General features: G+C 41.5%; 1 protein-coding gene across 1 annotated transcript in view; it reads right to left on the reverse strand.

Moving 5' to 3' along the window:
* LOC149464702 (zinc finger protein 277-like) overlaps positions 1 to 26,612 on the reverse strand; it is a 110,306-nt gene that overhangs the window by 41,156 nt on the left and 42,538 nt on the right. Inside the window, exons 3-4 of the mRNA XM_089673953.1 lie at positions 18,321 to 18,409; positions 5,435 to 5,517 (exon numbers count right to left, since the gene is read on the reverse strand). Of these exons, the coding sequence (XP_089530079.1) occupies positions 5,435 to 5,517; positions 18,321 to 18,409 (172 nt within the window). The remainder of the gene's footprint in view (positions 1 to 5,434; positions 5,518 to 18,320; positions 18,410 to 26,612) is intronic.

The following is a 26,612-nucleotide window of genomic DNA, read 5'->3' on the forward strand; positions in this document are numbered from 1 at the left end:
AAGGGATTATCTGACTAATGGCTGAAGATTACTTTGGTACCAGTTTTTTTGTTTTTAATCAATATTATATAGAGTACTACATATACAGATGAAAAAAAAAATATGAGGGGCGGGGGAATACAGAAATCAACAGGTATTTTGACAATTATGTTATCAATGATTCAATAATATACACGCATACATATACACATTTATTTTTATAAAAATATATACGTACACACACTGTAATGCTGAACTAATTTTCTCTGGGGTGCAAGCATATTGCATGTGGCAGTTTCACCATGTCTGCTTAACATCTGCTGCATTTTCCTAACACATGGCTCAGGGATTTTAGGTATTAACATTCACTTCAAAGCAGCAGTTGAAATATGAAAGCACAGTACTAAATTTTATATTTTCAAAGTAAATATGTGACAAGCTATTAAAATGAAGCTATTTAAGAAATAGAGGCAATGTAACAATAATACAGGTAGACAGTAGATGGAGTTCTCAACTCCTGCTGTATAACCTGTAGTTAAGGCATGTAAAAGTAGTAATGCAGAATGTTTTGCATGGACAAAACCTTTATCCTTAGGGTTAGGTGATATGTATTTTTCCTAGCAAACTGTTAGCCAGACAATCAGAAGGCAGACATACAGTTGCTCATACAAAACTAATGCTGTGCATTATTTATTACAAGGAACAGTTGTGTTATGTACTAAAAGATGTGAATGTACAATATATATGTAAAGTGCTGCATAAATTGACGGCACTATATAAGTACCTGAAATAAATAAATAATAAGTTACTATAAGAAAAAAAAAGTCTGACTGATCATCTTTCACCCATTCAGCTTTTTTTTTATAACTGACCCATCATTGATAGCTTACAGGAAAAGATTCAAAAAATAAAATTCGGACTTTACTTTTCTTTCATCACACAATTTTGGTACCATTTGATGGATATTCACTTTGAAGGAAAAAACAAACAAACAAATTTACTATATATTAAAGTATAGTTTGTTTGTTTTTAAATCACCACAAGGGCGCTACTTACACTGAATGAGAAGTGTCCATTTGGCTGCTCTTCTAGATGATAATATCGCTTCTTGCAATGAGAAGCATTTTCTGAATGGAGGATGGACAGATAGATAAAATGTTCACCTTCTCCATTCAAAGAGCACTTTTCATTGTGAGAAGCAATAGTACAGCTTTTTTGAATGAGGGGCAGGGAGGTACAGCATAGTTGCCACTTTTGACAAGTGTCCTTGACAGGTACAGCAGCTCATATTAACCCCATGCAGCACCAAAAGATCACAGCTGCGTGATCCCTTTGTCCTCAGGCTTGAGGAAAGGCAAAGTATGACACAAATGTGTAATCAACTAAGCTGGGCTTGTGGAGTAACCATAAGGACAGGGGAAGGGAGCAGGAGCGGATGCTAGAATATAGACTTGGGGACAATAGAATCAGACAGTATTTCATACCCACTATTTGGCTCAAGAGACACCCCTGAAAAAAAAACCCCCATCACATCCACAGATTGTCATATAATCTATGGGTATTCCTGGACACACAAGCCATAATTAAACAACATATTGGATACAAACAATTGCAAAAGATAGCCCTAGGAACACCATCATTAGAATTCTTAAACAGTTTACAAATCATCAAACTATGCCTTAAATCTTCCAATAATTAATCCTATGTAACAATTATAAATTTTACTGAATGGAGGTGTGTATCCCACCGCACCTCAAGGCCACCAAAATATAACTTTTATTAAATAATTAAAATGATCTCAACAAAGTGAAGGGATTGTAAAAGGTTATTTTTTTTTTTTGTAAAATAACAAACGTGTCTATACTTGCCTATTGTATGCAGTGGTTTTGCACAGAGTAGCCCGGATCCTCCTTTTCTTGGGTCCCCCACAGGCCCTCCTGGCTCCTCCTGTCTGTCGGGTGCCCCCACAGCAAGCAGCTTGCTATGGGGGCACCCACAACCCTGTGTGTCTATTCGCACATGGAGCTGTGGCTTGGCCCCACCCCTTCTCTCTCCTCATTGGCTGACTAGTTTTTTTTACTTTATTCATCTCTGATGAAGCTCCATCCAAGGAGTGAAACATGTTAGGTTAGTTTGGATTTGAGAGCACTTTCTTTTCCTTTTGGATCACATGCAATTTCTTTTTCCTTATCTTGACTCCCCCTCCTCCTTTTGTTTTCTTGGGGTAGAGGAATACCCAATTATATTGGGATATATATGTGATCATCCCTAGAGAGGTATTTTTTTTGGGTATGTAGAATGTGGGGCCTGTCCATTAGTGGTGTGTTATATCAACATGGATGGGTGTATCCACATTACATATTATTGACAGATTAACCTGTAATATTCTTAGTGAGATAATGTATTGTTGGACCTTATGATAGAAAGATACCGCACTGTCAAGATATGACATGTCAACATCGATATGGATTTCTCTCTAGGTATGTAAAATTGTCACAATGGTTTCTTTCCTCACCCTATACGTATATACATGTATTATATTTAATTTATTGAAATAATTTTAATTCTATAACAAAATTATATTTATATTATATTTTAGTTGGGTGGCCTTGAGGTGCAGTGGGATACGCACCCCCACTCAGTGAAATTCTTAAACAGTTAATTATCAGCAAAGAAACAAAGCACAATTAAGTGGCTACACTGTGTTTGTAGAGTCATGTATCCATGTATTAAAAAATATTCAGAAATGAAAAAAAAGCTTTAGCTTATAAGAAATGACAATTTAAAACCAAAGATGGTAAACTGGGGTAGTAAGCAGCAATGCTTTGCAGCATGCAGTTTCTTTTCTGTCCAGAACTCATAAAAACTACCATGCCTGTTTTGCTAACCACTTTTGCCTGGATGGACCACTATCAGTGAAAGGTAGTACTTATTTGGTCCCTGATAGCCTTAGCAAAAAAACAATTAGGAACAGATATCTCAGATTCACCAATGTTCTTCGGGTATGTATCCCCACCATCCAATTGCTTTCTTGTGACTGGCTGAAAAGAGACTGCTTGTGTCCACATTCTTCCCACAGTCACCAATACCCAAAAAAGCCGTAGGAGCTTTCCAGGGTTTATGAACAGACCCTGCTCCTTATAAACATTAAATGTCCTTCTTTCTGCCCCTATGATCAAAAGCAAAGCTACAAAAAATATCTACATTTCTGTAAACAGGTGAAACATCTGCATAAATTAGCTTATGGTCCAACTTGAAATACATTAATTTATTTTATTTTTTTTTGTTTTGGAGTATACTGGTCTTTTAAGATCGAAAATATACTGTTGAAAAGGCACTGTAAATAAAAAATGAAATTTTTAAATGTATTTGTTATTTTTCCTACAGATAGACGTTCCTGCTGACTGCTCAAAAAAAATGAGCTGTCTGTCGCTACAGGCAACCAAACTCGTCTAGACAGATTCTACTTGCCTGACATGGTAAGCAGCTGGCTGCAGTTTAATGAGGAACATGAATATATTTGAGGAAAGGCTCTGTGGAAGAAGCATGAAATATAAATAAAATGTGTGCTGTGTGCTTTTCTAGCTGCTGACACTATATTGTCCTACGCACTGTTAAGTTTAGCAGCAGGAAGTCTACTGAACAGTTTACTATGCACTTCCTTAGGTCATGGATAGGAAATCCCAAGCACTGAATTAGAAAGAAAAAAGAAAGAAGAACACACAAGCAAGCGGTCTTCTCTCTTACATGTACTATGATGGTGATGGTGGTTTTCTTTGTAATTTTCAAATTAACTTGAAATTTCAAACCAACTGATTTTAATTTTCAGAATTAATGTTGTAATGGTTTCATATCTGAAGCATGAATTCTACTGTACATTTGTTAAACAGCTTAGGTTTCATGCACATGGCCATACAGTGTGCAGAGCCCACATAATCACTCTCCTGGGACATGCAGCTGCTGTGTACTGCTTCCAATTCAGAGGATTTAGAATCTGCACCGGGGGTTGCGTAAAGCACCCACACAAGCATGGATGTATGCTCAGAAAGCACACTGGATCATAGGACAGTGCGCATGCTTTACTCAACCCCCTTGGCTCATAACCGAGTACAGCCGTAGATTGAATTCATCTCAATGGGTGGCTGTACACAGCAGCTGCAGGTCCCAGGAGAGTAATTATGCATGCTCTGCACACTGCACGGCCATGTGCATGAAGCCCAATCTGTGTAGAAAATATACAGTAGAACGCATGCCTCAAATATAAAACCATTACAATATAGCTTGCTTGAATGTCTTTTTTTTGTTTACATAACATTAAAATAATTATAAATAAAAAATACCATCACATTACATCTAAGAGAAAAGACCCCTTGCTTGTGTGTTCTCTTTTTACATAACATTAAAATAATAAACTAGAAGATAATCAAGATTTAGTTTTTTTAATTAAGTCTGTATTCTTCGTAGCTACCAAACATTTTAGGAAAAAAATATATATGCAGAGAAGCAAAAGTAGGAAAAAAGCAGAATTTCAATGTAATCAGGGCAAAGTGGAATGTATAGTAACCAATACAACCTGTAAGAATTCTCTTAATAACTCTGCTCACAATTTTTGCTTTTTTTTTTTTTTTTGTGTTACTTTCCAGAACAGAAGAAGCTAGAATTTGTGATAGTAATCTTCACAGTTTTAACAGCTGCCCACACTTTAGGTACCAACTAGATGGTGGGAAGGACAATAAAATATCCTACTCTAACTTTAAAAGCAAAGCTAAACTAAAAAAATTTACAAAAATAAATGTTTTGCAGCTTAGCAGTTTTAGATGTAGCGACATTTGTTTTCTTTTTTTCAGTTTAAGAACATTTTCACCAAGTACAGAAAATATCGGTTGATCTGCCAGAAATGAAGTCTCCTTGTCACTTCCTCTGACAAAGAACAAGGAAGCTTATGCTTATTATGTAGACCAGGGGCGGACTGACAACTCATGGGGCCCCCGGGCAATAGGGGATCATGGGGCCTGTGTCCTTGCCCACACTCAAACCACACCCAAAAAAGCCTATGAATGAAAGGTATTAGGAGCATCTCATGGGGCCCCCTACTGAATGGTCAGTCCACCCTGATGTAAGTTAATAGTCTCATCAATCCACAATGTAATGGAGATAGATCAAGGCAGACAAATTTGAAGTCCAGCCTGTGTGACAACCATGGCTCCCTTCATAAATAAAGGCAAGGGAATAAAGCATAGTCATGAAAGGGCAGGAAGGACGTTGTTTGCGGGATCACTCAGTGGAAATGGGGAGAACAAAGCCTGAAAAAAAGAAAACTAAACGAGACCATTACATGCATATACTAAGCAGTGGTAACTTACAAAATATAAACTTTATGCTTTTAGGTTTAGATACATTTTACATTTTTTTCAATAATGAAATTAATTTTACAGTTAGGAGGTTCATAGCTCACCAATCTCTCCTGCTGGAGCTCTTCCCGTAGGACACGGTCTTCTGGTAAAACGTCACAAAGGAAAAAATAGTTTTCTTGTTGTTCTATGGATTGATGGAAAACGCATTAACTGTACAACACCTTGAAACTTGTATACCACAAAACGATTCAAATAATTGCAGAAATCTTTAAGGAAACAATGCTCAATAAAAGCAATCTTTACTGTTCTCCTTAAAGAACAGTGCCAATTTGGATACATGTTGACTAGACAATGACATGTTCTATATGTACAGTATAGTGTAAATTTTGGACTAGGCCACCCCCCCCTCCAAAGTAACACTCTTCGTGCAGAACCTGCCAATTTAAGAGCTGTCTGACATTACTTCCTCCAAAACAGAGCTGTGTGAGGAAGATTCTGTGGGTGTTTATGCATTCTCTGCACTTGGTCATGGGAAAACACAGATATAATTGACAAGTGAAGTAGATCACTGTATTATGCACTAAAAGATTATGATCTCCACATAAGTCTGACAAGCCTCAGAATATTTATTGAACTTCAAGTAAAAAATCTACAGCTGATAGCAGACAGAACCTCAGTAAAGGTTTCAAGATGTGGAAGACATGCGTGTGGATAATAATAAAAAATAATAAATACATTTTAGCACATGTGTAAACCTAGCAAGCTTTGAGGATGGCCAGTACATCGGATGGCCAGTACATCAATCAGCAGCAGGCCACCCGCATTAGCAGCAGAGAGCCCCCAATGATGTGAAACACCTTGAAAGAGGAAAAGCAGAGACTGGTGGGGGGAAGTTATGCTCAATGTATGACACGGAAGCAGATAGGTCCTGTTTGGCAACTGCATCTCCGTCCACCAGAAGTCCACCTGGAGCAGTATGAGCTCCACCAACCCTCAGCCTTCACAGCCCTCCTGCTACCCTCCTGCAACAGTCACAGACCTGGGAGAGTTCTCCCACAAGTCAGGATACCCACAGGCACCTACATGGGTAAAATTGGGCGTTGAAAGCTGCCCACGCCGCCTCCTCTGGACCCCCGGGCTTCCATGCTGGATTGATTCTTTACCAGGCCTGCATCCCTAGCCTCGAGTAGTGGCGGTGGTCCAAGTGAGTGCTCCGGAGGGTCCGCTGAAATGGAGGGGACAGACACAGATGTCCCTGCTGCCTTGCTTCCTAATCTGGTGGATATCCTGGAGGACAAACTGCAAGTATTTTTATGCAATATTATCTGCACTATCTCTGTTGACATAGGGAAGCTGGCTCAGGAGCTTAGGGGGGAGATTACCCAATTGGGAGACCGCACAGACCACCTTGAGTCAAAGTTTGACGATTTGGTGCAATATGTCCATGTCCTGGAAGAGGATAATGCAAATCTGAAACATTCTAAGTCTCAGCTCCAGCAGGAGGAACTGGAAAACAGGGAGCGCCGTCAGAATATCTGTGTTCATGGCATCTCTGAGACGGTCCCTGACTCCCAACTTTGGCATAACCTGCCATCTCGGTTTACCACTCTGGCCCCCAAAGTCCCAGAAGTTGATTGATGCATGGACCAGGCCCATAGGTCATTAGGCCCGAAGCCTCCTGAGGGTACTAGGCTCAGAGATGTTATCATTCATTTTCACTACTTTCACAGCAAGGAGGCCTTGCTCTCTTCTACCTGCAACAAGTCCTCTCTGGAATTTAAAGGAGACAGACTTCAAATTTTCAGTGATTTATCATCACCTTGGCAAAAAGGCGTGTCTTGAAGCTGGTCACCACTCATCTTCAGCAGCATCGCATCGCTTACCGGTGGGGATTTCCTTTTAAGCTAGTTGTCTCCAAAGATAATGCCCAAGTCTTACTTCGTGACCTGCATGAAGCGGACTCCTTCTTTAAACAGTTGGGACTCCCTCCCCTGCCGGAAGAGACCTTTCTGCAACCTCCTACTCCGTCCAGGTCCTCTGCTACTCCACGCAAGATCTGGACAACCGCTAAACCTGGGAAGAAGAGATTACTCGCACTCCTCAACGTCCCCTACTTCCTGGTTTGGTGGGCTCCACAACCTGACTCTTTTACATATCAAGTCTCCCGCCCTGTTAATTGAGCTCCTATGCCCCCATGTGTGCCTTAGCAATTTTCCTAATTGTTGTGTCCTGATTATAGCTGTTCTGTGGATTACTGAGGTTGGCACCTGCCATTTCGGGTCAGCTGCCGTGTTGCTCCTTTGTACATCAAGCTTTCAGCCCTGACAATTCAGGATATTACCAATATCCCGGGTATATATCTCTGATGATATCTTTGTTTCTGGCTGTAATACCTATGGCCTCTGTTCTGAGTGATATATTTGTTTGTACTAGGCCTGTTGCCATTCTAATCACCTGGTTCTCTATTTCTGTTTTCTATTTTGCCTCATCGATGATAATTTTCCTGTATGCTCAGGTTACACAGCTGCTACAATTATTAATGTTTTATGATGGCTTTAAGGCTGTTGTCATATAATGTCAAAGGACTTAACTCAGTCCTAAAATGGTGGATGGCTCTGAGGGAGTTAAGATCCTCGGGAGCAGATATTATATTCTTTCAGGAAACCCATTTCAAGCATGATGGCTCTTATCGCTTTGCCTCCAAGTGCTTCTAGCAATCCTACTCGGCTTTGTTCCCTCTGGGAAAACCGGAGTAGCCATTTTGATTTGGAAAAACTGCTCCCTGAGGGTCTCCTCCTCTTGGGTTGACCCACTTGGTCGGTAATGTCTTGTTGGAATGTATGTACAGGGGCTTTCTATTTGCGCTTTTGAATTTGAATACACCCAACTCTGGTCAGCGGTTACTTCTCTATCAAACCATAGATAAACTGTGTTCTTTACCTACTCCATGCATGGATTGTTTAGGCAGATTTTAACATGGTTATGTCCCCTCACAAAGATAGGAAGGTGCGTTTTGCACCTACTCTGTCGAAGAGATTATGCTCCTCCTCGACGGCTTTCCATAAACTGACCAGGGAGCATCGCCTCTTTGACGCCTGGCGAGTCAAACATCCTCTCCATAGGCAATTCACGTTTTATTCTACTCCACATTGCATGTTCTCTCGATTGGATAATTTTTTTGTTACTGCCCCCGATCCCCTTGTTGGTTTCCTCGGGGATCAACCTGACGACTTGGTCAGATAATGCCTCATTGTCACTTGATCTCCTTCTTTCTACCTCCTCCCCTAAGGAACAACTTCGAGAGGAGCTCTCTGGGGGCCTGGATGCTTATTTTGACTTTGGCTCGGTATTTTCATCCTCAACTCTCTGGAAGGTCCATAAGGCCGTTTTCAGCAGCCTCTGTATCTCCGTGGGTTCTCGTTCAAAGAAGGCCTTTGTGCCACACAATCCCTCTTACGCCAATTATCCTTAGCCAAATGTAGATTATTAGCCTACCCGTCTATACCTCGGTTTCAGAAAGTTTCCCATATATGGGATCAAATCAGGGCTCTTTACCTACATAAAACTGCTAAATCTTTCTCCTGGGCTAGGCAAAAATGTTATGATTTTTCTGATAAACCGTATCGCATGCTTGTAAATAGACTTACAGCGAGGAACAGAAGTATTTGAACACCCTGCGATTTTGCAAGTTCTCCCACTTAGAAATCATAGAGGGGTCTGAAATTAACATTGTAGGTGCATTCCCACTCTGAGAGACGGAATTTAAAACAAAAATTAAAAATCATGCAATGTGATTTCCTGAAAGAATTTATTTGTCTTGCTCTGCTGAACATAAGTATTTGAACACCTAAGAAACAGCAAGAATTCTGGCTCTCAAAGACCTGTTACTGTGCCTTTATAAAGTCCACCTCTACTCCACTCATTAATCTAACTTAGTAGCACACAGTCAGTCAGACACCAACTACTACCATGGGCAAGACCAAAGAGCTGTCAAAAGACACCACAGACAAAATTGTGGACCTCCACAAGGCTGGATAGGGCTACGGGGCAATTGCAAAGCAGCTTGGTGAAAATAGATCAACTGTTGGAGCAATTGTTAGAAAATGGAAGCGGCTAAAGACGACTGTCAGTGTCCCTCAGACTGGGGCTCCATGCAAGATCTCACCTCGTGGGGTATCACTGATAAGAAAGAACTACAAGGGAGGAGCTGGTCAATGACATGAAGAGAGCTGGGACCACAGTTTAAAAGGTCACTGTCAGTAGAACACTGCGCCGTCATGGTTTTAAATCATGCATTGCACGGAAGATTCCCTTGCTCAAGTCATCACATATCCAGGCCTGTCTGAAGTTTGCCAATGACCATCCGGATGATCCAGAGGAGGCATGGGAGAAAGTCATGTGGTCAGATGAGACCAAAGTAGAACTTTTTGGTCTAAACTTCACTCGTCGTGTTTGGAGGAAAAAGAAGGATGAGTTGCATCCCAAGAACACCATCCCTATTGTGAAGCATGGGGGTGATAACATCATGCTTTGGGGGTGCTTTTCTGCGAAAGGGACAGGACGACTGCACTGTATTAAAGAGAGGATGAATGGGGCCATTTATTGTGAGATTTTGAGCAACAACCTCCTTCCCTCAGTCAGAGCATTGAAGATGGGTCGTGGCTGGGTCTTCCAACATGACAACGACCCGAAGCACACAGCCAGGATAACCAAGGAGTGGCTCCGTAAGAAGCATATCAAGGTTCTGGAGTGGCCTGGCCAGTCTCCAGACCTAAATCCAATAGAACATCTTTGGAGGGAGCTGAAACTCTGTGTTGCTCAGCGAAAGCCCCGAAACCTGACAGATCTAGAGGAGATCTGTGTGGAGGAGTGGGCCAAAATCCCTGTTGCAGTGTGTGCAAACCTGGTCAAGAACGTCAGGAAATGTTTGACCTCTGTAATTGCAAACAAAAGCTTCTGTACAAAATATTAACAATGATTTTCTCAGGTGTTCAAATACTTATGTTCAGCAGTGCAAGACAAATAAATATTTTAAAAATCATACAATGTGATTTACTGAATTTTTTTTTTTAAACTCTGTCTCTCAGAGTGGGAATGCACCTACAATGTGAATTTCAGACCCCTCCATGATTTCTAAGAACTTGCAAAATCGCAGGGTGTTCAAATACTTCTGTTCCTCACTGTAAATATCAAACGTCCCCCTCACTACCGGGGCACCTACTTCAGTCTGATGGCAAACCTACATATGACCCGCATGTTATGGCTACAATATTTGGGGAATACTATGAGAAGCTTTATAGCTACCTAGCCCGATACTCACCCTCCCCTTCAGTTGGCTGTTTTTGACGCATTTTTTGACTCATTACAATTGCCATGTTTGTCACCTTCTGATACCACAGCTCTGAACGGGAACATATTCATTAAAGAATTATTGGATGTTGTCAAAACATCTTCCTACTCAAGTCCCCAAGGCCAGACGGTCTTCCTTATTCATATTACAAATCCTTTATCGGCATTTTAGCCCCCCATCTTCTGGCTTTGTTTCGGGATCTCCTGAGGGGGTCGCACCCACATGATGATTTTACTCGCTCATACATTTCTGTGATCCCCAAGCTGGATAAGGACCATTTCCTTCCAGATAACGATTGTCCTATAGCTTTACTAAATTCTGACTACAAGATTTTTACGAAAATTCTAGCTAATAGACTGGCCAAATGTATATCCAAACTTATTCACAGAGACCAGGTGGGCTTTGTCCCGGCTAGCCATCAGATCCAATACAGATATCCATGGGATACACACCCACAATAGTGACTTTAAACAATCTTTGTTTATTGATGATATCTTGCTGACACTGATGGAGCCCCACATTACTCTGCTGGTCTTACATTGTACTCTACAGCTTTTCAGTGCCCAGTCGGGTTATAAGGTCAACACGTCTAAAACCGAAGCATTACCGCTCCACATACCATCTACCATTTTATCTTCTCTCCTGTCAAATTATCCCTATCGATGGTACTCACATCCCTTGAGGTATTTAGGTACCAACCTTACCGCCTCTTAGCACTCCCTTTATGAGTCTAATTTTTCCCCCCGTTTCATGCTATTTGTCAATCCTTAAAATCTTGGGACAATCTTGCCATCTCCTTCCTGGGAAGGATTAATGTACTAAAAATTACCATACTGCCTAAACTTCTGTATCTGTTTGAGACGCTTCCTGTTCCTATTCCCATGTCCAAGTTGCATTCCCTTCAGAAATCTTTCCTTCACTTCATCTGGCATAATAAATCTCACCGAAAGGCCCATACTGTCCTCTCTCCTCAATCTAGGGGAGGTCTGGGGGCCCCAGATATTGTCTCATATTATTTGGCTACTCACCTTCGTACTCGTCGCATGGTCCTCCCAGCGCCCCCCTAATAAATGGGCAGAGATTGAATGGCTACAATTGTGTCCAACGCACCCTTGTTCTTTATTCTGGTCTATGACCAACACTGAAACCACCTCTTACAAACATCTCCTGCTTGGGCCCATGCACTTTACGTTATCTATATGGAGGTGGTGTAAGGTTAGATTTGCCCTGTCTTCTCTGTGTTCTCCCCTGACCAATGTCATATTTAATCCCAGTCTCCCTGATAGTTTGGCTTTGGCTCGTGTGGCTCCCTGGGCCAAAGCCGATCTATTTAAATTGCGACACTTGGTTCACCCAGTGACCCATAAGCTGAAATCCTTTTCTGAGATTCAAAAAGCTACTCGTATGTCATCTCACCAGTATTATGTATATCTACAGATACATCACTTTTTCTCCTCCAAAACACAATCTCTAACCCTTGAGAAGCCTACTCTCTTCGGATGTATCTGTATTCAGGGTCCCTACCAATGGGGAATAATTTCCTCTACTTATAAGCTGCTTCGAGACGCTTGTCCCCTTTCCATTGATGCACACCTTTATATGCACAAATGGCCCCGAATCCTCCAACGTGATATTGGATCAATGGAGTAGGTTATGGGAGGCTGCCTCCAGATCTTCTATTTGTGTAGTATATAAAGAAAACACTTATAAAATACTGATGTTTTGGTATAAGCCCCCTGAGATTCTCCATGCTCGCAATCTGGGTGTTTCTCCGGTCTGCTGGCAATGTGGCGAGGAAACAGGCACTCTTTTTCATATTTTTTGGACTTGCCAACACATTGCACTCTTCTGGAGAGAGGTTCTTAACCTTTTGCAGCTACTATTACAGGCAATCATTCCATTTGAGCCTATCCTCTTTTTGCTGGGCCTGCCTTTTCCAGGCCTCTCCAAATTTGCCAGGAAAAAATCCTCCCATGTTTTAACAGCGGCCAGGAAAACCATTCCCATGCATTGGCTTTCTACTATGCCTCCTACACATTCAGAACTGGTGAAGGTCATAGCAGAAATTAGAAGAATGGAATACCTCACTGCTTTGCATGCTAACTCTGTCACCACCTTTGAAGCAGTTTGGGAACTGATAGATCTTATGGTTTCCAATTTGCCTACTCAATTGTCTGAAAATGGCGGTTAATTCATTGTTATGCACTGACATTGTATTTACCTATATGCCTCTCATCGATGAGCCTGTTTCTTTGTTCTTTTATTGCCTTGTGATTGTTATTTCACAATTCTATGCAACTCTGTTTCTTGTAAGCGCTTTAAAAAAGTTAATAAAAAGTAAATTATATATATAAAAAAAAACCCAAAAAAAACCCATTAGTTACCTAGTAACTAAATTTCTAGGAATTTTCCAGGGCAGCATTTGAGAGATGGCTCTGCCCACCTGAAAACAGGAAACATTATCCACCATTATGGGGAATAAATAAATAAATCACCCTTTTGCCTCAGTGATGAAAAAGCACCAAAATGAACAAACAGGAAGTACAAATTATATTTTAAAAAACTCTACTACTTAGATACAAAAATAGGGATGAAATCCGTGCTGTACTGGAAGATTTCTAGGAAGAGAGTTAGAGTTCATGTGCACGGGGCGTTTGGGAAAACTCTTCTGAACGATGGAAACTGACTGCTGGAAAACGTAGGTTGAAAAAACGTCAGTTTAGCCACGTTTCCATAACGCGTTTATGCACGTTTGCGTTTAGAAGCGTTTTTATAAGATAACCTCAGGAGACCCTCCCAAATGCCCAGAATGCACTGAAAAATAGTAAATTCACAAAAAAAAAGGCTACTAAAATACCGCATGAGTTATTTTATCAAGTCAGGCGGTATTTTAGTAGTGAAAAGCATTCATTAATGTTTCAGCTCTCAGCAGGACTCCCACTGACAGCTGAATGTAAAAGAAAGAATTTCTGGCAATAAAAAACTAATTAAAAAAACGGCGTGGGATCCCTTCCTCCCATCCATACCAAGCCTTTCGGGTCTGGTATGGATTTTGAGGGAAAGCCCCACGCCAAAATTAAAAAAAAAAAAAAAAAATGGTGTGGGGTTTTCCCCAAAATCCATACCAGACCCGAAGGGCTTGGTATGATGGGAGGGGGGGACCCCATGCCATTTTTTTTTTCATTATTGTTTAATTGCCGGGGGGGAAGGGGGTGAGCAAGCAAGCCCCCACCCCCCCAAAGTACCTTGTCCCCATATTGATGGGGACAAGGGTCTCTTCCCCACAATCCTGGCCAGTGGTTGTGGGTGTCTACAGGCGGGGGGAGGGGGGGCTTATCAGAATCTGGAAGCCCCCTTTAGCAAGGGGGCCCCCAGATCCTGCCCCCCCCCACATGAATGAGTATGGGGTGCATGGTACCGCTACCCATTCACAAAAAAGAAAACAAAAAGTTAGTGTGGAAAAAAAAAAAAGACATGAGTCATTCTTTGACAAGTCCTTTAACCACCTCCTGCCCGCCATATAGTCCAATGACAGACGCAAGGTGGTTCTCTCGTTCTGGGAGTACGTCATATGACGTCCTCCCATTCTCACCGCACATGCGCAGCTCAGGGAGCATGCAGCGCGGCAATTGGTGGTGCGCTGTACACCTCGGACACAGCGGATCACCGGTCCTCGGAAAGAGCCGAAGATGTCGGCTCGGTCATGTGATCAGCTGTGTCCAATCACAGCTGATCACATGTAAACAGGGAAATGCCGGTTATCGGCATTTCTCTCCTCACGAGCGGTCACGCTGACAGCTCGAGAGTAGAGGAGAGCCAGTAATCGGCATTCCGCGGAGGGGAAATCTACACTGATCATCAGAACACTGATGATCAGTGTAGCTCCAGCAGTGCCACCTGTCAGTGTCCATCAGTGATAGCTGTCAGTGCTCACCAGTGCCACGTGCCAGTGCCCATCAGTGCCACATCAATGCCACATATCTGTGTCTACCAGTGCACATCAATGCCACATATCAGTGCCCATCTGAGCTGCCTTTCAGTGTCACCCATCATTGCCAGTCAGTCCCACCTATCAGTGCCAGTCAGTGCCACCTATCAGTGCCAGTCAGTGCCACCTATCAGTGCCATATATCAGTGCTGCCTTTCAGTGCCCATCAGGGATGCCTGTCAATGCCTATCAGTGCCACCTATCAGTGTCCATCAGTGCAGCCTATCGGTGCCCATCACTGCAGCCTCATTAGCACACATCAGTGAAGGAGAAAAATCACTTATTTACAAAATTTTATAACAAAAACTAAGAAAAAACATTTTTTTTTTCAAAATTTTTAGTGGTTTTTGGTTTAAGAAAAAATAAAAAACCCAGAGTTGATTAAATACCACCAAAATAAAGCGGTCTCAAAAAAATGGTAAAAATTTCATAAGGGTATAGTGTTGCATGACCGCGCAATTGTCATTCAAAGTGCAACAGCGCTGAAAGCTGGAAATTGGCCTGGGTAGGAAGGGGGTATAAGTGCCCTGTAGGCTTGTGGCTAATAAAAGAATGTCCCCTGAAGTAAATCCAATGTCAATCACGATGTCACAATGTCCACCGCTACTGATGCTGGCCCCCCGCCATCTACTCAGAAGCTGGTTTGACAGTTCTTAAATATGTAAGCGGCAGAGCCACCCGATGACATCACCTGTGTGACCCCGCCCCTTACATATTTAAGAACTATCAAGCCAGCTTCTGAGCAGATGGCCGGGGGCCAGCTGCGGTAGTGGAGGGTTTTTTTTTTCTTCGGAGAGGAGATGACATCGTGATTGACGTTGGATCTACTTTGGGGGACATTCTTTTATTAAAGGACTTGGCAAATAATGACTCCTGTCTTTTCACACTACCTTTTTTTTTTTTTGTAAATGGGTAGCGGTGCCATGTACCCCATACTCATTCACGTGGGGGGGGGGCCCTAAAGGGGACCTCCAGATACCAATAAGCCCCCACCCGTAGACCCCCACAACCACTGACCAGGGTCGTGGGGAAGAGGCAATTGTCCACATCAACATAGGGACAAGGTGCTTTGGGGGGGGGGGGGAAGCTCACCCTATCCCAAAGCACCCCCCCCCCCCATGTTGAGGGCATGTGGTTTGGTATAGTTCGGGGAGGGGGTGCTTGCTTGCCCCCCCCTTTCCTGACCTGCCGGGTCTGGTATGGATTTTGGGGGGGAACCCCACGCCATTTTTTTTTTTGGCGTGGGGCTTCCCCTCAAAATCCATACCAGACCCGAAGGGCTTGGTATGGTTGGGGGGACCCCACGCCATTTTTTAAAATTATTTTTAATTGCCGGCAATTTTTTCTTTTACATTCAGCTGTCATTGAGAACGCCGCTGACAGCTGAAACATGATGCATGCTTTTCACTACTAAAATTCTGCATGACTTGATAAAATCATGCGGTATTCTTGTAGCCTTTTTTAGTAGAATCAAATGTTTTGGGTTTTTTTAAATGCTATACGGTATCCTACCGCATACTCGGATGCGGTAGGATACCGCTTAGTGAATTGTGCCCTGGATATGGACTAGTCAAAAAACGCTTCTAAACGCAGTTAGCCGCGTTTACAAGCGTTTGAAACACTGATAAAATCTACTCCTGAACGCAAGTTTGATGTGTTCAAAAAAACGACTGTAAAGTGCATATGGACACATAGGAAAACATTAGGGAGAGTTCAGGGCTGCTGAGAAAAACACAGAAAAGCTCCTGAACGTGAGTTTATCATCTTAGGATGCTTGCAGGACCTATTCCATAAGGCTTATTCCTGACAGGGGAGCATGGCCATACTGATATGTGAAAAACACCATATGAACATCAGACCAGGTGGCAACCCCTAAAATGAATCTCAGGCTTCAGGAATCCTTTACTGAAATCAATTCATCTGTGGACAAAGGGAAAAATGCCTTATACATTGGAAGTCAGTGTGAAGAATAAATCCCTTGCAGTGGTGGTCAGAATGCCACCCTTAAAAATGGCTAATTTGTTATGTGCCATTGGTCCTGGAAATATGAAGGCACCATCCAATGGGAGGTCAATCAGCTACAACAAGCATGTAGACATTGCCTTCTATCCTTTGATGGGTTTGAAAATAGTGAAGGAATCACCAATTCCTAAGCCCTGACTTAGGGGGAACGAATGAGACCCAGAAAAACCGTACAGTAGGATTCCATGATAGCTTAACCATGAGTATGTTCTTACAAAAAAAAAAACAAACACCCTTATTAAGGCTATTGACCAAAATCAATCATAGCAAACTTGAATTAAACCCCAGCAGACCCCCCCTCCCCCCCTCGCTGCAAAAAAAAAAAAAAAAAAATGTAATCAATGATAAAAATTGAGTAAGCAAACCCCAGTGGCCTTGCACCTGTAGAAGTGTAACATTAGTGTAGGAAGGAGTTAGCAAGTTGGGCTTCTGCATATCTTTCAGCTACTCTGCCACGTGAGGCTTAAGGTCTGCAGCCTCTGCCTCCAATTGGCCACATTAATAGTGGACAGGAACACAAATCACATTTACCCTGGGCTTGTAAGAGGAATGCAAACACCCATAGCAACCAATACCCAAAAGAGAGCCCCTCCTCCCAATGGTACACCACACTGTGCCTCTCCACAGCATGGTTATAGTAGGAAGGACAGCTATAAGAAAAAAACTCAAACTAACCTACCGTTGGAGCACTCTGACAGATTCTTAGCAGCTGTTATGGCGGAATCAGACTGCATGGTGTAGCATGGAAAGATCAAGGTCCACCTACTGTTCCATCCTCCAGTCCTGGTGTCTGTAGATGCTGGAACCAGGGTATACCCACACACCCACAATATTACTGTGCATTCAGGGGGACCTGCAGCAAAGCAGGCTGCATTCTGCCTGAGGCAACACAGGGGAGGATTCAGAAATTGACCCCATGTGTGAGGGCTACACTAGAGTCTTTGTGCCCACCATGATAGTTGATTCTCCTCTGGCATAGAAGGAACCTTGGGGAACACCAAAAAGGTGATGGAGAAGAAGGTACTACAACTAGGATACCAACAAAAGTAGCCTGGATAAAATCCAGATATGTAATCCCTCCAAGTCCAATGTCCCTAGAATCAAAGGGGATCATATGCCAGGAGGCACCTGCAACTAGCACAAAGGCCTAAGAACATAGATAAAATAAACTAGTGATGCTTCTGTGTGGCTGGAAGAAACACAAAAACCAGATGCACCAGGGTGAATTGTTCTTTTTTTATATAATGGTGGGTGGGGAGTTTCCTGTTTGCAAGTGGGCAGAACCATCTCTCATATGCTGTCCTGGAAGAGGACTTGAGGAAGCATGTTTTAGTCAGTCACAGTAATTACCCAGCATCCTGGAAAACTTCTGCACCTAAATGTTAAATAGGAATTTTTTTTTACATATATACCATATACATTGTCTATTCTAAACATAATTCTTCAAGAAGTTTAAGTGTTTAAAAACTTTTAAAGCCAGGAATATAAAAAGGGGAAATGGGTATCAAATTACTCCAAGGGTATGTATTGAAAATAGCATACGACTGTTGACATTAATAATGGACAGTTCCATAGCTCCTTGGACAAAAGAGTGTGAATTTATGCATTCCTTTTTCATGAGACTTACCTTCTGGAGCTTCTGAATTAGTCTTGATTACGGAGCAGAATTCTGTTATTGGCTGCTCTGAAAATCTTTTCTTCCAATACAAAACATAGCTACAGCAAAAAACAGTAAGATAAGCAAGCATAAAAATCAAGAAAACAATGAAAACAACAATGAAATATACTGTGTATGCTGGAGAGATTCTCTGATAATGCATTTAATATCCGGTAATTACATACTGTGCGCCCAAAGTGAAAAAAGCATAGAAAACGTACAAAACACATTACCAAATGTACTTGACAGTAGATCTTCTACTGTAAAATAGCTTATAAAAACAGGAATAGTAACAACAGCTGCTAACTCATAGGAAGGGTTTCAGCAAGCACACAAAGCTTTTTATTGACCACTTAATATAATTGAACATATCCTATTGTATTGTCTGTCAACGTTATTGTATAGTCCACCTGATGGTTTAGTATTGCTCTTGCATGTCGTTGGCAATTCTGCCACAAGGAATACAACCACTTACAGCTTGACAAACTTTAACGTAGCTCAAAAGCCCATACAAATCCAGCTGCTCTCCCCTTCCTCCAACCAGCTGAAGCTCCAGCACCTGCCCCATCTACAAAGGCCTACTATAGCAACATTCCTTGAAAATGGGGGGGGGGGGGCACGTTTAAGTGACATGAAATGCTGTGGAGTGGGACGATTAACTACTGTGGTAGTCTGTTGACACAGCCATCTGTATTTGAAAAGTATAAAGTGTCCCATCTTCCTGCATTTTGTAAGTTAACCAAGAGGATTGCTGGTCTAGAAGCACGAGATTATCATATGTTAAGTCAAGCCTATTGCATTGCCTAATAAAACAATCAAGTCTTCTGTCCCCTTAAAAAGTGAAGCATCACTGAAAACCTCTCCTATTTTACTAGGTATAGTCTAAGTAAATATGCAGAAATAGAAGGGCTGGACAATCCCCTAACCAGGTAAGCAGATAGTATTAAGGAGAAGGAAAGCACTTGTTAAAAGTAGTTTTCCTAAAATTTCAGTGTAAAGAAAGTTATTGCATAATGTACATATTGAGCATCTGATACACATTTGCTGCATTTTTAAATCACTACAACACATTTATTAAAGCTAATTTAACTACTGTTCTATCTAAAATGGAACACAAAATAGTACAAGAAATAACACACACACCTTACAATTCACCACATCATCCTTGTATCTAGTAGGTTTTAAATCTACACCCCCCTAGAGTTCCACTGCTTTACAGACACCTAGCTGAGGGTTTACTATGATAAAGTGCTCTAGACCTACTTTTCTTCCTGCTGCAAATTGAACCAAGGTTCCAGGACTGCAAAGCCATCATGCTAACCAATCAATCAGCCATTGTACAGGCCTACATTTCTGCTCCATGTGGAATGGGTACACTTGCTTGCTACAGTGTTTCCCCAAAAGTAAGACCTAGCAGTACTTTTTGACGTACCGCTAATATAAGCCCTCCCCCGAAAATAAGACCTACCTCCACCAGGGGCGGACTGACCATTCGGGCACTGTCCGAGGACCTGGGGTCACTGCAGGGCCCCATGAGAGGCTCAGTCCATCCCTGTATGTGCCGCTTCTGAAATAAGCAGACATTGAGGGGAAGGCCAGTGAGGCAGGCAATTCGGACACCTCTCCTCCTCGGAGTTTCAGCAGAGGGGCGGGTCCACATCCCTGCCACGAGTGCTGAAGTCGGAGTGCTGGAGGGGCGGGCAGAGTATGCAGCAGGTAAGTATGTAATCCCCTGACCCTGGTGACAGCACTGCAGCTTCATGTAGTAGGTAGGGAGGAGAGCGAGGGGGGGGAGGGAGAAAGAGGGCAGAGAGAGAGAAGGCAGAGAGAGAGGGGGGGGAGAAAAACGGCAGAGAGAGAGAAGGCAGAGGTGGGGGCTTGCTTTAAAAAAAAAAAAAACTTACCTTTTTGTGGAGCTGGTGGAAACGTCAATAAAAATAAGACCTACCTGAAAATAAGCCCTAGTGCATTTTTTTCAACTAAAATTAATATAAGACTGTCTTATTTTCGGGGAAACACGGTAGTAAATATACACTGACTGGCCTCTTTTATTAGATACACCTGTTCACTTTCTTGGTAACACAAACTGCTAATCAGCCAATTACAAGGCAGCAACTCAATCCATTTAGGCATGTAGACGTGGTGAAGACGACTTGCTGAAGCTCAAACTGAGCATCAGAATCGGGAAAAAAGGGGATTTAAGTGACTTTGAATTTGGCATAGTTGTTGGTGCCAGACAGGCAGGTCTGAGTATTTCAAAAACTGCTGATCTACTGGGATTTTCAAGCACAACCATCTCTAGGGTTTACAGAGAATGGTACGAAAAAGAGAAAATATCCTGTAAGCGGTATTTGTGTGGACAAAAATGTCTTGTTGAGGTCAGAGGAGAATGGACAGACTGGTTTGAGATGATAGAAAGGCAACAGTAACTCAGATAACCACTCGTTACAAACAAAATATTCAGAATACCATCTCTGAATCCACAATACCACTGCTGTCAGCTAAGAACAGGAAACAGAGGCTACAATTCACACAGGCTCACCAGAACTGGACATTGCCTGGTCTGAGGAGTGCTGTATTCAGCTGCCACATTCAGATGGCAGGGTCAGAATTTGTCAAACAACATGAAAGCATGGAACCATTCTGCCTTGTATCAACAGTTCAGGCTAGTAGTGTAATGGTGTGGGGGATATTTTTTTTGCACACTTTGCGCCGTTGGTACCAACTGAGCATTGTTTAAACACCGCAGCCTACTTAAGTATTGTTGCTGAGCATGTCCATCCCTTTATGAATACAGTGTACCCATCTTCTGATGGCTACTTACAGCAGGATAATACACCATGTCACAAAGCTCTAATAATCTCAAATTGGTTTCCTGAACATGACAAGGAGTTCACTGTACTCCAGTGGCCTCCACAGTCACCAGATCTCAATCCAATAGAGCACCTTTGGGACCTTCGATTGTAAACTCCTCGAGGACTGTGGCTGATGTGAATGCAATATATATGTAAAGCACTGTGTAATATTGACGGCACAAAATAAGTACCTAGAATAAAATCAATAAAAATAAATGAGGTGGAACGGGAGATTCGCATCATGGATGTGCAGCAGACAAATCTGCAGCAACTATGTGATGCCATCGTGTCAATATGAACCAAAATCTCTGGAGGAATGTTTTCAACACCTTGTTGAATCTATGCCACGAAGAATTAAGGCAGTTCTGAAGGCAAAAGGGGGGTCCAACCCGTTACTAGCAAGGTGTACCTAATAAAGTGGCCAGTGAGTGTACATCAGCACTTGGAGAGAAGCATCGTTCTGTGATCAGTAATCATTCTTGCTTTTTAGAATAGCTGTAATTTGCAGCTTTTCCATGGCAACTGCAGAACTTTTACAAAAGCACTAGAACATACTTTTCCCTAATGATTTTGAATCTGAAGATGAGGTTAAAAAAGTATTTCTCTAACAGTTAAAGAATTATCTCTGTTACTGCGATTGAACTGATAACACATAATATTTTTAACTGGCGTTATCTAAATCCAAAAACAAAAAATAGATTGCAGCTTACAATTCATTATATGTGGTGGCTTGCATTTGTTCTCTATCTTCAGTCCTTTCTCCTTTTTTTTTATCACCTAGTAATCCTTGGAATAGCAATTTCTGACCCTGGTGGCCATGCTAACTTATTCCATTGTATATTTGGAGGAGCCATGTGCGTTACCAACACATGATGAGTGCTTATTCCACATGGGGGTGGTTTGTCATTTTCAAAAGGGAAGATAACATTGGTTGATATTAGTGGTGCACCGAAATGAAAATTCGGTTACTTAAACCGAAAATTCAAAATGCACTTGAAAAAACTGAAATACGCAGTTTTTAAAAATGAATATATATTTTTTGGAAAAAAATACACTTTGATTAACAAAAAATATATATATAAAATTGTTTTGTAAAATATGTAAGACGATGTTACGGCGAGTAAATTGATACCCAACATTTCACGCTTTAAAATTGCGCACGCTCATGGAATGGCTTGAAACTGCGGTAATTAAAAATTTCCATGGGTGATGCTTTAAAAATTTCTACAGGTTAGCAGCGTAAAGTTACAGAGGAGGTCTAGTACGAGAATTATTGCTCTTGCTCCGACATTCCTGGCGATACCACCTTCCATATGTGGTTTGAACACCATTTACATATGTGGGCATGGCCTATGTATGCGTTCACCACTATGTGCGAGCTCAGGGGGACGGGGGCACTTTAAACTTTTAAAAAAAACTTAATTTAATTTTTTTTTTTGCACTGTTCCTTTTAAAAAAATTGTAATCACTTTTATTCTTATTACAAGAAATGCATGCATCCCTTGTGATAGAAATAATTAGTGACAGGTCCTCTTTATGGAGAGATATGGGGTCAATAAGACCCCACATCTCTCCTCTGCAATGTAAAGTATTAGATAAAAAAAAAAAAAGCAAAAAAAAAAAAAGCATTGATTTAGTGCTTTAAAAAAAACAAAAAAAAAAACAAAAAACAAAATGGCTGGAACCTGGAAGTGACATCGCTCTGGTCCTCCAAAGGGCTGCTGTAACTTATTAAGTGTGAGTTTGGCTTCAATTTGTTACTGTATTGAAATGTGCTAATACATTTAACACTTCTCCTTCCCCCGACTGACAATGCTGCTGTCTACTGTGTCCTGTACTCATTTCTCCAGAGTGGTGGCTCACTAATACAGGATGTGTGTTACTGGCCAGATCACCAGGTGAAAACAGAGGGAAAAGGCCAAAAGAAAAGAAAACCGATGCAGCCACTACATCTAATGATTGGTAAGCTGTGATATAATACATTTTTGGATTTAATACTGCGTTAAATAATTCAAAAGTAGGCTTGAACATATATTTAACCACCTCCTGACCTTCTGCTATATATAAACTGTCGGGCCCGCCTGACAACTCATGGGGCCCCGGGCAATAGGGGATCATGGGGCCCATGTGCCCTTGCCCAAACTCAAAAAAGCCAAAGAAAAAGGTACCAGGGGCATCTCATGGGGCCCCCGGGCAGTGCCCGAGTTTCCAAATGGTCAGTCCGCCCCTGGGCAGGACTGTTCCCGCACCTTGTAGGCTCCGTTAGCTACTGCATTCTTCAGATACAGCAGATCACAGATCAGGGTACAGGGCCAATTAAATCAGCGATCACAGCTGTAAACAAAGGCTGCATGGCTGCAGCACTTTATGTGAAGCATAAAAAAAAAAAAAAAAAAAAAAAAAAAAACATAGCCCCCCACTCTCATACTGTCATAAGAGTACTGCAGTCTCATTATGTTGATATTGTAGTGCTCTCTGTTGATCACGGACGACATTTCAGCCAGTATCTCTGAACAATAGTCATAGCAGTACAAATGTCACCATAGTGACACTGCACTGCTATAGGAGACCGTGTGAAATTAAATTAAAAATAGTATAATATATATATATATATATATATATATATATATATATATATATATATATATATATATATATTTTTTTTTTTTTTTTTTTTTTTTTTTTTCTATTTTACACACGTAATTGTCTCCCGTGAAAAAAAATATGGCGTACACTGCAGAGGAATGGCAGGCATGGGTGTTGCCCAGGGGGGAAGCCCCTCCTAAAGCCCATGAACAAGAAAGCCCACCTAGAATTTGCCAGGGCCCATGCTGAGAAACAAGAAGACTACTGGGACTCTGTACTCTGAAGTGATGAGACCAAGATAAATATTTTTGGAACGGATGGCTTCAAAACTGTATGGCGTCACAAAGGTGACGAGTACAAAGAAAAATGCATGGTGCCTACAGTGAAATATGGTGGAGGCAATGTCCTTCTGTGGAGCTGCACAAGTGCTGCCAGAGTCAAGGGGCTGGATTTCATTGATGGCATCATGAAGTCACAGATGTTCTGCCAAACAAACCCAAGCCTACCTCTGAGGTAGCCAGTTGCACTGGCAAAACTAGTCAGGAAGGGCTATTTCCACACTCCCCGGTCTCCTAGGGATATCTGCCTTGATGCCTACAGTATGATAAGTATTACTAATCTTATCTTGACCTTGCTCCGATGCATCAAACTTTTCTGTGAAGAACCTCTTTACCATCATATATCAAAGGATTGTTCCTTTTACTTTCTATAGAAATGCCACTTGGTTGACATCCGGGCCAGACTATGCACACCGATGTATGAAGGAGGTTATCGTTCTTCATGCAAATCCTCCCCTGGATGGTGTCTTGAAATGTTTGGCACCAGAGGGAGGTGAAGATTTATACACATACATATTGTTCAACAAGTCTAATTTGCTTTCTCCTCTGGACAACAAGTCTAGAACTCCATTTGGGATCATTTAATGGTTGCCCCCCAATGAGATCTATTTGCTCACTATTTCAGTGCAAGAGGGAGGTCATTTCAAATCACATTGTACACAGGATATCCTCTCCTCTGGACTACATGCTATCATCTATATGGGGTTTAAACCATTTCTAGACTTATCTTTTTCCTGAGTGGTACAAATTTTATGATACAAAGAATATCCTTTTGCAGAGCAGTCCAAGTCATTAACATTGGATTCTTATATGCTGAGCATTTATTGTCATTACAAGAAATTTTGATGTCTGTATATGTTCATTTAGGTGACATTCATTGGCACCCTTTGGGGGGGGGGGGGGCGACAATGTGAGAGCTGTGGAGTGTGGTTTGTTGCTGTTGTTTTTGTTTAATTAAAGGCGTTGTTCCTTTGTTATTACCAGTCTTATGATTTAAACATATATTCATAACACAAACTACCCACAAATCTTGGTTGAGTCCATAATTAGTCTCTTTTTTTGTTTGATTTTACAATTTCTGTAGAAGAACAGGATGAAAGTGGTTCAGTGGCCAACTATGTCTCCTGATCTGAACCCAATCAAACACCTATGGAGAATTCTGAAGAGGCAAGTTGAGCAGCAGGTCATTCTTGAAGAATGGAAAAAGATAGATGTTGCAATATGTCGCCAACTTGGTCATTCCATGCCTAGAAGACTTGGTGCAAAAATGTACACACCCCACAACAAAAACTACTACATCTAGTATTTATTTTTGTCCTTCATGATTGTAAGGACAGCACCAACTAATTTGAGTAAAACTGAAGATTTTGTAATCTAAGTTATATTATTAACCTTTTGTGTAATGAGCTAAACAAATGTTCTACAAAACTAAGTTTTGTAAATATTTTGGAAATTATTCTTGTATTCAGAGAGATAGGAGCAACATTAGGACTTTGCCAAAAAAAACATCTGAAAAAGCCAGACCAGTTCTGAAAAAGCATTCTTTGGAGGGATGGATGAAACGAAGATTAATCTGTACCAGAATGACGGGAAGAAAAAAGTGTGGAGAAGGCTTGGAACAACTCATGATCCAAAGCGCACAACATCATCTGTAAAACATCGTGGAGGCAGTGTGATGACATGAGCATGCATGGCTTCCAGTGGCACTGGGTCATTGGTGTTTATTGATCATGTGACAGAAGCAGCCGGATGAATTCTGCAGTGTTTAGAGACATACTGTCAGCCCAGATTTAGCCAAATGCAGCAAAGTTGATTGGACGGCGCTTCACAGTACAGATGGATAATGATCGAAAACACACTGCAAAAGCAAACAAGGAGCTTTTGAAGGAAAAGAAGTGGAATATTCTGCAATGGCCAAGTCAATCACCTGATCTCAACCCAATTGAACATGCATTTCATTTGCTGAAGGCAAAACTAAAAAAGGCAGAAAGACCCACAAAACACAGAACAACTGAAGACAGCTGCAGTTAGAGCCTGGCAAAGCATCAGAAAGGAGGAAACCCAGTCTTTGGTAATGTCCACGGGTTCCAGACTTCAGGCAGTCATTGCCAGTAAAGGATTCTCAACAAAATATTAAAAATGAAAATTTTATTTATGATTATATTAATTTGTCCAATTACATTTGAGCCCCTGAAAATGGAGGGACTGTGTATAAAAATGGTTGCAGTTCCTTAAATTTGTACTTGATATTTTTGTTCAACCCCTTGAATTGAAAGCTGAAAGTCTGCACTTCACATTCATTTGGACTGTTTAATTTCAATTTACTCTGGTGGCATACAGAGCATACCTGGGAGATAGAATCTCCTCTGCTTAGTTAGTGCCTGGATGGCAAGGATTTATTTTCGGTTTGGTTTATGATACTTGCAACCTTCTAAATAAAGTGTGTGTGTGTGTGTGTTTGTGTTTGTGTTTGTGTTTGTGTG

Source organism: Staurois parvus, unplaced genomic scaffold (assembly GCF_062004578.1).
Source record: "Staurois parvus isolate SC_StPar_1 unplaced genomic scaffold, SC_StPar_1.0 ptg000147l, whole genome shotgun sequence".
In the NCBI taxonomy this organism is placed as follows: domain Eukaryota; kingdom Metazoa; phylum Chordata; class Amphibia; order Anura; family Ranidae; genus Staurois; species Staurois parvus.